Source organism: Mobula hypostoma (assembly GCF_963921235.1).
Source record: "Mobula hypostoma chromosome 8 unlocalized genomic scaffold, sMobHyp1.1 SUPER_8_unloc_1, whole genome shotgun sequence".
Lineage (NCBI taxonomy): Eukaryota > Metazoa > Chordata > Chondrichthyes > Myliobatiformes > Myliobatidae > Mobula > Mobula hypostoma.
The window spans coordinates 1,431,443-1,443,282 of record NW_026948120.1 but is presented as its reverse complement, the minus strand read 5'-3'; the positions used below and the strand labels follow the sequence as shown (position 1 = coordinate 1,443,282).

Genomic DNA, 11,840 nt, shown 5'->3' with positions numbered 1-11,840 from the left:
GGAAGGCAGGAAGTGTTGAGGAAGCAAGGAGTCTGCAGAAGGACTTGGTCAGATTAGCAGAAGGGGCAAAGGAGATGGAATAATGTGTAGTCATGCACTTTGGCAGAAGAAATAAAGGCATAGATTATTTTCTAAATGGGCAGAAGTTTCAGAAATTGGAGGTGCAAAGCGCTTGGGAGTGCTTGTGCAGGATTCCCTAACGGTTAACTTGCAGGTTGAGTTGTTTGTAAAGAAGGCAAATGCAATGTTGGCATTCATTTCAAGAAGACAACAAGAGGAAGTCACGGATGTAATGCTGAGACTTTATAAGACCCCGTGGAGTATTCTGAACAGTATTGGATCCCATATATAAATGATGTGCTGACATTGGAGAGGTCCATAAAATCTTTATAAAAATAATCAAGGAAATGAAAGGGTTAATGTATGAAGAGCATTTGATGGATCTGTCTCACTGGAGTTTAGAGGAATGAGGGGGCATCTCACTGAATATTGAAAAGTACTGAATATAGAATGGACATGGAAAGGATGTTTCTATTTGTAGGAAAGTCGAGGACCAGTGGGCACTGCCTCAGAATAGAAGGATGTCCCCTTAGAATGAAGATGAGGAGGAAGTTCTTTAGCCACAGGGTGGTGAGTCTGTGGAATTCATTGCCACAGACAGTGGTGAAGGCCAAGTCATTTGGTATATTTAAAGTGGAGATTGATAGGTTCTTAATTAGTAAGGGTGTCAAAGGTTAGGGAGACAATACCTGACCCTCCATCTCATGCAGACACCAAGTGACCTACCAGCCTGGACAAACACCGCCTGACGCACTACCACAAGAAGGTGCTGACATTTCCAGATGACAGAGATCCAGTCTCGGCACACTCCGGCGTGTACCAGATCTCTGCAGTGCTCACCTCTGTACTGGAGGTCGGTCAGAACAGGGACACCTGTTGACACTGCCGGGTCTGGTCCGGTGTACGAGCCCCCAATCCTGAGCGTCTTGCAGGGGCAGCAGGCGGGAGCTGCAGCTTGTCCTCGTCTGGGCCTTGCCTCGACTTCTGTTAGCAGTGCCTGCAACACAGACACACACAGGTGGACCTATGGGAATAGACAATTCAAGAGCCCCACCAGAGAGAAACGTCTGAGAGAGAAAATCACGGCTGTTCAGATGGCTGGAGATACAGACTTTGAGAGTGTGGGCACATGCATGAGCGTGTGACCTGTTCCACTAGTGAGAGTTCGTGTGGCGTGTGTGTGCGTGTGTGCGTGAGCGTCAAGACAACTGACTCCCCTCTACATGATCGTCAAGAAGGGGAGAACAGCAGCAAGTGCGAAGCGCTGCTGGAGCAGAGAGGTCGGAGCTCAAGAGCAACAGATCACAGCAGGAGCCGGGCTAGCAGAAGCTGATGAGGGGAGGTGCCCAGCAGGGGATAGGATTGGGGCCATTACCTGGAAAGGATTCATCCACAATGCTTGGATCCTGAAACCCCGTCCATATCAACATCAGTCACAGGTCTGAAACAGAGAGAAACTCTGCAGGACAGGGTGATGTTCCCTCCACACCATCCCATCACACAGTCCCGAGGTCAGACACAGAGTGAATCTCCCTCCACACCGTCCCATCACACACTCCCGGGGTCAGACACAGAGTGAAGCTCCCTCCACACCGTCCCATCACACACTCCCGAGGTCAGACACAGAGTGAAGCTCTCTCCACACTGTCCCATCACACACTCCCGGGGTCAGACACAGAGTGAAGCTCCCTCCACACTGTCCCATCACACAGTCCCGAGGTCAGACACAGAGTGAATCTCCCTCCACACCATCCCATCACACACTCCCGGGGTCAGACACAGAGTGAATCTCCCTCCACACCGTCCCATCACACACTCCCGGGGTCAGACACAGAGTGAAGCTCCCTCCAAACTGTCCCATCACACACTCCCGGGGTCAGACACAGAGTGAAGCTCCCTCCACACCGTCCCATCACACAGTCCTGAGGTCAGACACAGAGTGAATCTCCCTCCACACCGTCCCATCACACACTCCCGAGGTCAGACACAGAGTGAAGCTCCCTCTATCTACAGCATCCCATCACACACTCTCAAAAGTCAGACACAGAGTGAAGCTCCCTCCACACTGTCCCATCACACACTCCCAGGGTCAGACACAGAGTGAGGGTCCCTCTACACCATCCCATCACACACTTACTCTGAGAATCATAGAGTGAAGCTCCCCTCATACTCTCCCATCTCAGACTTTCAGGGTCAGACACAGAGTAAAGCTCCCTACACACCATCCCATCACACACTGTGGGGGTTAGACACACAGATTTGTCCCAGACAGTTTTGAGCTTCTCAAGAGTTGCTGGAGCCACATTCACCCAGTCAAGTGAAGAGTGTCCTCTCACACTCCTGACCGGTGCCTTGGAGATGGAGGAATGGTAATATGGCGAATGTTGAGTACGTGGACTCAGGTAGGTATGGAATGGAGGAGAATTAAAGGTTATGGGGAAAAGGCAGGTAGGTGGAGATGAGTCCATGGCCTGACCAGCCATGATCTTATTGAATGACGGAGTGGGCTCCATTGACCAGATGGCCGACTCCTCCTCCTATTTCTTATAAGCATCCCATCAGAGGGAGAACTGCAGGAGGGAGCACTACTCCATTGAAACAAGGCCCCGGTGAATCAGATCCTATTGCCAGGCGAGTGTGGTGGGATTCCCAGTGGAATTAAGGCTGAGGTTTACCCTTGTTACATCACTCTCTGTGGAATCTTGTCCGCACAACACTTGCCATATCTCCAACATTATAGCAGTGATGGCATTTCAAAAGAATGTTACGTCACAGAAGGGTGAGGGTAGCGAGAGACGGAGGGAGTGAAAGATAGAGAGACAAAGAAGGGAGTGAAAAAGAAAGAGTGAGAGAGGCAGAGAGAGACATTTAGAGAGAGTTGAGAGAGGGAGAGGGGAGGGAGGGAAGGGAGAGGGGAGATGGGGCAGGGGAGGGGGAAGGAGGAGAGGGCTAGAGGAGAGGAGCATGAAGGAGGTGAGGGGAGAGAGGGGGTGAAGGGAAGGGGAGAGGGGAAGGGAAGAGGGGAAGGGGAGAGGGGAGAGGGAAAGAGGGGAGAGGGGAGAGGGGGAGAGGGGAGAGGGAAAGAAGGGAGAGGGAAAGAGGGGAGAGGGAAAGAGGGGAGAGGGAAAAAGGGAGAGGGAAAGAAGGGAGGGGGAGAAAGGGAGAGGGGAGACAGGAGAGGAGAGTAGGGAGTGGAGTAGAGGGGGAGGGGAAGGGAAGAGGGGAGTAGGAGGGGTGAAGAGGGGGAGGGGGGTAGAGGGGCAAAAGTGTCGGAGAGGGGGTGTGGAAGATATAAAAGCCTGAAAGCATGTCCCATCATGCTCAAGGACAGCTTCTATCCTGCCTTTATAAGATTATTCAACAGACCTCTTGTATAAACAGGTGGACTTCTGACCTCAGAATGTACCTCATTATGGTCCCTGCACATTGCCTGCCTGCACTGCACTGTACTTTCTCTGTAACTGAAACACTTCATTCTGCATTCTGTTATTGTTTACTACTTTGATGTACTGATGTGTTTACACTACACTTTTGTACATGTGACAATAATAAAACAATTACCAATTTGTCAGCACCCTCTGTGAATCCAATCAAAATGCATAGAAGTCCGGTGGAGAGCGTTCTGACCGGTGGCACCACCGCCTGGCCTGGAGGCTCCAAGCACAGGATCACTGAAGGCTACACACCTGCTCCATCATGGGCACAGCCCTCCCCATCATCAAGGACATCTCCTAGAGGCTGCACCATAAGAAGGTGGTAAAGACCCTCACCATCTGGTTTACTACCATCGGAGAGGAGGTGAAGTGCTAGACACAGCAATTCAATGAGTTTTTCCCCTTTCGAGATTTCATATATAGATTGAGAGAGAGATAAAGATGAGAGAGAAAGAGAGAGAGAGAGGTTTATATACAAACGTATATATATACAGACTCATTGGATCAGCAACAGCTTATCCCCTCCACCATCAGATTCCTGATGGTCCATAAACCCAAGAACAGTAATTAGTTCTCTTTTTTTTTGGCACTGTTTATTTATCTTTGTTATTTATGGCATTTTTATGCCTTTGTTTTATGTACAAATTTCCCATTCTGATTCTGGAAGGTGTCTGAGAAGCGTCCTTCATGAGTGGCTGAGTCAGAAGCCCACATGGACAACGTCCACTGCTCTAGCCTCACCAATCACCTTCGGCAATCACTTGATCAATATGATGGCATCAGAGCAGCAACTCCCAAGAGAGCAAAATATGAATGAGAAAGTAAGATAATTTATTGGAAGTTCTTCAAAAGGGAATTGCAGGTTTGCAGTCCGGCCCGGGGTCTGGCAACCTAGGTTTCTTCCTTAACCTTCTCCAAGGAGTAATGTCATTTATAAGTCAGACCCTGGGCCAACAGGGTGTAAACTCCCACGAAATGTCAACATCTGTTTCTTCCCGATGCACACCAAGGAATTTTAAACCTCCTCTGTCTCTTCCTCCTCCGTGCTAACTTGACTGTTCGAGTTGGGATTCCGATCATGCTGAGCCTTGAGCATTGCCTCTTCCAGGGTGAGGAGACGCTGGCGTTCCATGGGGGTGCAGGAAACTTTGCGGGCAAACGAGGGTGCTCCATTCACTGAGGCTTTAAAGGGTCAGAGTCAGTCCTTGTCTCCACAGGGTGGCAGGGGAGAAAGGTGGGGAGGTGGTGCATGTGTGGGACCCACTGCCATTGAGGATCGATGTGTGAGAGAGGGAGGAGGGAGGAGGGAAGAGGGAGGAGGGAAGAGGGAGGAAGGAAGAGGGAGGAGGGAGGAGGGAGGAGGGAGGAGGGAAGAGGGAGGAGGGAAGAGGGAGGAGGGAAGAGGGTGCGGGGAAATGTGGAGGGGAAGGAGAGGGGGAAGGAGAGGGGGAAGGAGTGGGAGGGAAGGAGGGGATAGAGTGGAGGAAGTGGAGAGAGGAGGAGTAAATAGGTAGGAGGGATGGGGAGAGGAGGGGCCAGAAGGAGGGGATAGAGGGGAAGTGAGGGAGGTTGGAAGGAGGAGGATTGAGAGGGAAGGGGGAAGAGAGAGAAGGGGGAAGAGAGGGAAGGAGTGAAGATGGAGGGGGTTGGGAGGAAAGGAGGGAGGAAGCATGAGAAAGAGGGAGAGGGGAGGGGTGGGAGGGAATGAAGGGAAGGAGAGGGATGGAGAGGGATGGAGAAGGATGGAGAGGGATGGAGAGGTAGAGGGAGGGCTAGATCTGTCTTCCTCCCACCCCTCCAACCCCCTCCCAAGGTTCTGTATGAGTGTGTGTATATATCTTGGTATGAGACACTTTCCCCAGTGTGTGGGGTGTGAAGGTGATGAGTGTGGGGTTACACATTCAACACACACAAAATGCTGGAAGAACTCAGCAGGCCAGGCAGCATCAATGGAAAAGAGTCTAATCAACGTATCGGGCGAGACCCTTCAGTAGGTCTGGAGAAAAAGAAATATGAGGAGTCAGAGTTAGAGGAGAGGGCAGGAAGAAACACAAGGTGATAGAAGAAACTGGGAAGGATGAGGGGTGAAGTAAAGAGCTTTTTCTCTCTAGTTCTGCTGAAGGGTTTCGGCCCAAAACATCAATTATATTCTTTTCCAATTATATTCTTTTCAATTATATTCTTTGCCTGGCCTGCTGAGTTCCTCCAGCATTTTCTGTGTGTTGTTTGGATTTCCAGTATCTGTAAATTTGCTCTTGTTTGTGGGGGTTACATATTGGCAGGTAGTTGGATCAGACCATTAAGCGGCTAGGAGCTGCTTCACTCAGCTGTCTGTTCCTGGCACGCTGTGGAGCCATCCGTTCCCCGTGCGCCCGGGACCCGTCAGTTCCCCGTGCGCCCGGGACCCGTCAGTTCCCCGTGCGCGTGGGACCAGCCCCTTCCCCGTGTGCCCGGGAGCCGCCCATGCCCCGTGTGCCCGGGACCAGTCCGTTCCCCGTGTGCCCGGGACCAGTCCGTTCCCCGTGTGCCCGGGACCAGTCCGTTCCCCGTGTGCCCGGGACCCGTCTGATCCCCGTGTGCCCGGGACCAGCCCCTTCCCCGTGTGCCCGGGACCAGCCCCTTCCCCGTGTGCCCGGGACCAGCCCCTTCCCCGTGCGACCGGGACCAGCTCCTTCCCCGTGCGCCCGGGACCAGCCCGTTCCCCGTGCGCCCGGGAGCCGCCTGTGCCCTGTGCGCCCGGCACCAGCCCCTTCCCCGTGCGCCCAGGACCAGCTCCTTCCCCGTGCGCCCGGGAGCCGCCCGTGCCCTGTGTGCCCGGGACCAGTCCGTTCCCCGTGTGCCCGGGACCAGTCCGTTCCCCGTGTGCCCGGGACCAGCCCCTTCCCCGTGTGCCCGGGAGTCGTCTGTTCCCCGTGTGACCGGGAGCCGCCCGTTCCCCGTGTGCCCAGGACTCATCTGGTCCCCGTGTGCCCGGGACCAGTCTGTTCCCCGTGTGCCCGGGACCAGTCTGTTCCCCGTGTGCTTGGGACCAGTCCGTTCCCCGTGTGCTCGGGAGCCGCCCGTTCCCCGTGTGCTCGGGAGCCGCCCGTTCCCCGTGTACCCCGGGACCAGTCCATTTCCTGTGTGCCCGGGAGCCTCCCATTCCCCCTGTGCCCAGGAGCCGCCCGGTCCCACTGTTGCCCTCACCTGGGACTTCCTTGCCAGCGGAGGTAAAAGCATCACTGAAGAGGACATCCACATGGCTGAGGAGGAACTCAACCACGATTGACTGGATCCGCACCTCCCGGAAGGCATCGGCCCCCGTGAATCCCACTGCCTCAATACCCTGGGAGCTGAGGAGAGAGACACCCAGGGGTCAGAGAGTAACAACCAGAGCTCCAGACAAACTGATCATCTCCCTACCCCTTCCCATCTGCACACACAAACACACTGACTCCCAAATACACACACAATCTCCCTCTGGGGACGGGCCACTCATACACACATTCACTGGGGGATGAGTCTCATACATGCAAACATATAGACACACACACCTTGACTGGGGAACAAGTCTCTCTCTCCCTCTCTCACACACACTCACTTCTTGGGAGAAGATGTCTCATATATATACACACACACACACACACACACTGACTCACAGGGGGGCAAGTCTCACACATGCACACACAGGGACAATGGAAAGCTGTCAGAAGGGACTGAGATTTGGGGGTAGGAGGGGCAGGGGAGGGAAGGGAATGTCTCTCACCGCAGCAGGTTGGGGGCCCAGACGATGGCGAGGTTCTTTCCGTGCATGCCGGTGGAGGCGCAGTGCTTGGCCAGCGTCGACAGGTGCCTCAGCAGGAAGCGCAGCGTCCTGTCGGTACAGAGGAGTGTCACACCACAGGACCATAGGGCAGGGACACGCTGACCGTAATGAGAGGAACGGAAGTGAAAGAGAGGGGGACGGGGGAGAAGGAGAGGGGGAGGGGTGGGGATAGGGGAATGGGGAGATGGGGATGGGGAGATGAGAAGGTGGGAGATGGGAGGGGCAGAGGGGAAAGATGGGAGAGGATGTGGGGAGGTGGGGTAAGGGAGTGGGGAGGGGAAGGATGGGGAACAGAGGAGGGGAGGGGGACGGTTAAGGGGTGGGCAGGGAAAAAGGTTGGGGGAGGAAGGAGGAGTGGGAGAGAGAGGGATGATAGAGAGAGGGGGGAATGGGAGAGAGGGGGGATGGGAGAGAGAGAGAGAGGGGTGAGAGAGAGGGATGGGGGTGAGAGAGAGGGATGGGAGTGAGAGGGGGTGGGAGTGAGAGGGGGGTGGGAGTGAGAGGGGGGTGGGAGAGAGAGGGGGGTGGGAGAGAGAGGGGGGTGGGAGAGAGAGGGAGGTGGGAGAGAGAGGGGGGTGGGAGAGAGAGATGGGGAGAGAGATGGGGGAGAGAGATGGGGGAGAGAGATGGGGGAGAGAGATGGGGAGAGAGAGATGGGGAGAGAGATGGGGGAGAGAGATGGGGGAGAGAGATGGGGGAGAGAGATGGAGGAGAGAGATGGGGAAGGAGTAACAAGAAGAAGTGGAGGGGAAGAGAGAAGAGCAGAGAGAGAAGAGGAGAAGCTTACAGGAAGTAGTTGGGGGGAGAAAAGAGGGGGAAGAGAAGTTGGGGAAGAGGGGAGAGAAGTTGGGGGAGGGGAGAGAAGTTGGGGAAGAGGGGAGAGAAGTTGGGGGATGAGAAGTGAGGGGAGAGAATTGAGGAGAAGGGGGAAGATGGGAGAGGTGGGAGGGGAGAGCTGAGGGGAGAGGGGTAGATGAGGGGGAAGGGGAAGGGGAGGGGGGAGAGGGGGAAAGAAAAATATGGGGAAGAAAGAGACGGGGAGAAGGGGGAGAGAAGAGGGGGAGAAGAGGGGGGAGAAGATGGGGAGAGAAGCTGGGGGAGAGAAGCCGGGGGAGGGGAGTGGGGGGAGGGGAGTGGGGGGAGGGGAGCTGGGGAGAGGAGTTGGGGAGAGAAGTTGGGGAAGGGAAGGGGGAGAGGAGGGAGAAGGGGAGGGGGAGAGAAAGGAGAGAAGAGGGGAGAGGGAGAGTAAAAGAGGGGAGGGGAGAGGGAGCAAGAGGGAGATGAGAGGATGGTGTGAGGGGAAAGGGAGAAGGGGAGAGGAGAGAAGATATGGGGAGATGGGGGAAAGGGGGAAGCGTGGGGTGGGGAGGGGAGGAGAAGAGTGGGAGGGAGGTGGAGGGAGAGAGGAAGAGGAATAGGGGGAGATGGTGGGAGAGGAAGAGAGCAAGAATCTGAGACACAGTGGGATATTCAGGGTGTGACCCCCCAACCCCCTCTGTGACCCACACCACACACCTGTAGTTAGGGGGAGGCAGCTGTTGAATCACATCGTGGACCCTTAGGAGTCGCTGTTCCTCACTCTCTACTGTCACGGCCTCCTGCAGGATGTGTGTACATAGAAACATGTAAGATGGAGGGCAGGAGGGCACACTGTTCACACACACAATGGTGCCACGGTAGCATAACAGCGCGATGCTATTATAGCTTTGGGTGTAGAAGTTCGGTGTTCAATCGAGGGGTCCACTGTAAGGAGCTTGTACATTTCCCCATAGAAAGGGTGGCTTTCCCTAACACAGTCCAAAGACATATCAGTTAATAGACATACCTGGTCATTCTAAATTCTCCTATAATTAGCTAGGGTTAAATTGAGGGTTGCTGGGTGCATGACTCAAAGGGTCTGTTCCTCACTGTATCCCTAAAGAGAAACTCATCCATTCAGATTCACACCCATTCCCATACACAAATCACATTCACACCCATTCCCATACACAAATCACATTCACACCCATTCCCATACACAAATCACATTCACACCCATTCCCATACACAAATCACATTCACACCCATTCCCATACACAAATCACATTCATACCCATTCCCATACACAAATCACATTCACACCCATTCCCATACACAAATCACATTCACACCCATTCCCATACACAAATCACATTCACACCCATTCCCATACACAAATCACATTCACACCCATTCCCATACACAAATCACATTCACACCCATTCCCATAGACAAATCACATTCACACCCATTCCCATAGACAAATCACATTCACACCCATTCCATACACAAATCATATCCACACCCATTCCCATACACAAATCACATTCACACCCATTCCCATACACAAATCACATTCATACCCATTCCCATACACAAATCACATTCACACCCATTCCCATAGACAAATCACATTCACACCCATTCCCATAGACAAATCACATTCACACCCATTCCATACACAAATCATATCCACACCCATTCCCATACACAAATCACATTCACACCCATTCCCATACACAAATCACATTCACACCCATTCCCATACACAAATCACATTCACACCCATTCCCATACACAAATCACATTCACACCCATTCCCATACACAAATCATATCCACACCCATTCACATTCATACACATTCCCATACACAAATCACATTCACACCCATTCCCATACACAAATCACATTCACACCCATTCCCATACACAAATCATATCCACACCCATTCACATTCATACACATTCCCATACACAAATCACATTCACACCCATTCCCATACACAAATCACATTCACACCCATTCACATACACACCCATTCCCATACACAAATCACATTCACACCCATTAACATACACAAATCACATTCACACCCATTCCCACACACAAATCACATTCACACCCATTCCCACACACAAATCACATTCACACCCATTCCCACACACAAATCACATTCACACCCATTCCCACACACAAATCACATTCACACCCATTCCCATAGACAAATCACATTCACACCCATTCCCATAGACAAATCACATTCACACCCATTCCATACACAAATCATATCCACACCCATTCCCATACACAAATCACATTCACACCCATTCCCATACACAAATCACAATCACACCCATTCCCATACACAAATCACATTCACACCCATTCCCATACACAAATCACATTCACACCCATTCACATACACAAATCATATCCACACCCATTCCCATACACAAATCACATTCACACCCATTCACATTCACACCCATTCCCATACACAAATCACATTCACACCCATTCCCATACACAAATCACATTCACACCCATTCCCATACACAAACACAACACCCTCCCCCTCCCATACACACACACATGTACTACATCCCTTTCTCACTGATGCTACACTCCGTTCACATACACACTAATGGAGAACGCTGGTGTGTGATTTTGTTTAACGTGGAGAGACTTATGCATGGACAGCCACCACATGGACCCTGACAGATTGGGATCAGAGTCCAGTGGCATAGACTGGGAACCCTACACACCACTGACACCCCCTCCCCACCCCAATGGACATGCGGCACTCACGGCGAAATGGTCATACAGCTGGTAGGTGAGCAGGGGATTGGGAAGCTCGCGGAAGTAAAGTTTGCACAGAGAGCCAACGCAGTGGATGTCCTGTAGGTACGGGTCCTTGGTGAGGTCCGGAACATGGCCGCAATCAAACTCGTGGCTGCAACACAGAGGGAGAAGGCAAAGAGGGGATTAGATGCTGAAGAGAGGAGAAAGAAAGGAGAGGGGTTATATATTGAGAGAGAAGAGAGAGGGGAGGGGTTAGATCCTGAGAGAGGACAGAGAGAGAGGAGGGGTTATATCCTGAGAGAGGACAGAGAGAGAGGAGGGGTTAGATACTGAGAGAGGACAGAGAGAGAGGAGGGGTTAGATACTGAGAGAGGGCAGAGAGAGAGGAGGGGTTAGATACTGAGAGAGGGCAGAGAGAGGAGGGGTTAGATACTGAGAGAGGACAGAGAGAGGGAAAGGGTTAGATACTGAGAGAGGGGAGGGGGGTTGGATACTTAGAAAGGAGAGGAAGAGGGGGGTTAAATACTGAGATAAGAAAGAGCACAGAGGGGATAATGAGGTAGGAGGGAAACAGGGAAGCGGGTTAGAGAGAGGCAAGCGGGGAGAGAGGAAGGAGGCGGAGAGAGGAGGCGGGGAAAAAGGGAGAGAGAGAGGGTGGCGGGGTGAGGGGGGCAAGGAGAGAGAGAGAGGGGTGGGGAGAGAGAGTGAGAGGCAGGGCAAGTGAGAAAGAGGTAGGGAGAGAGAGAGAGGTGGGGGTTGCAAGAGAGAGGGGCAGGGGTCAGCAAGAGAGAGGGGTGGAGGTCAGCGAGAGAGAGGTGCAGGTGGAGAGTGAGAGGTGGCAGGACAGAGAGACTGGTGTGGGGAGGGACAGACAGGTGGGGGAGAAAAGGGGGAGAGAGGGGGAGGGCGGGAAGGTGGGGAGGGGTGAGGGAGGGTGGGA

The 11,840-nt window shown here is 53.0% G+C and overlaps 1 protein-coding gene across 5 annotated transcripts in view; it reads right to left on the bottom strand.

The window, feature by feature from the left end:
* Positions 1–4,086: 4,086 nt before the first annotated feature.
* Positions 4,087–11,840, bottom strand: part of arhgap33 (Rho GTPase activating protein 33) — a 72,090-nt gene continuing 64,336 nt past the window's right edge. For all 5 annotated transcript variants that reach the window (XM_063038960.1, XM_063038963.1, XM_063038959.1 and 2 more), the window contains 5 exons: positions 10,907–11,051; positions 8,815–8,897; positions 7,240–7,347; positions 6,681–6,826; positions 4,087–4,676 (listed from right to left, as the gene is read on the bottom strand). In XM_063038960.1, the coding sequence (XP_062895030.1) occupies positions 4,510–4,676; positions 6,681–6,826; positions 7,240–7,347; positions 8,815–8,897; positions 10,907–11,051 (649 nt within the window). In that variant the 3' untranslated portion in view covers positions 4,087–4,509. The remainder of the gene's footprint in view (positions 4,677–6,680; positions 6,827–7,239; positions 7,348–8,814; positions 8,898–10,906; positions 11,052–11,840) is intronic.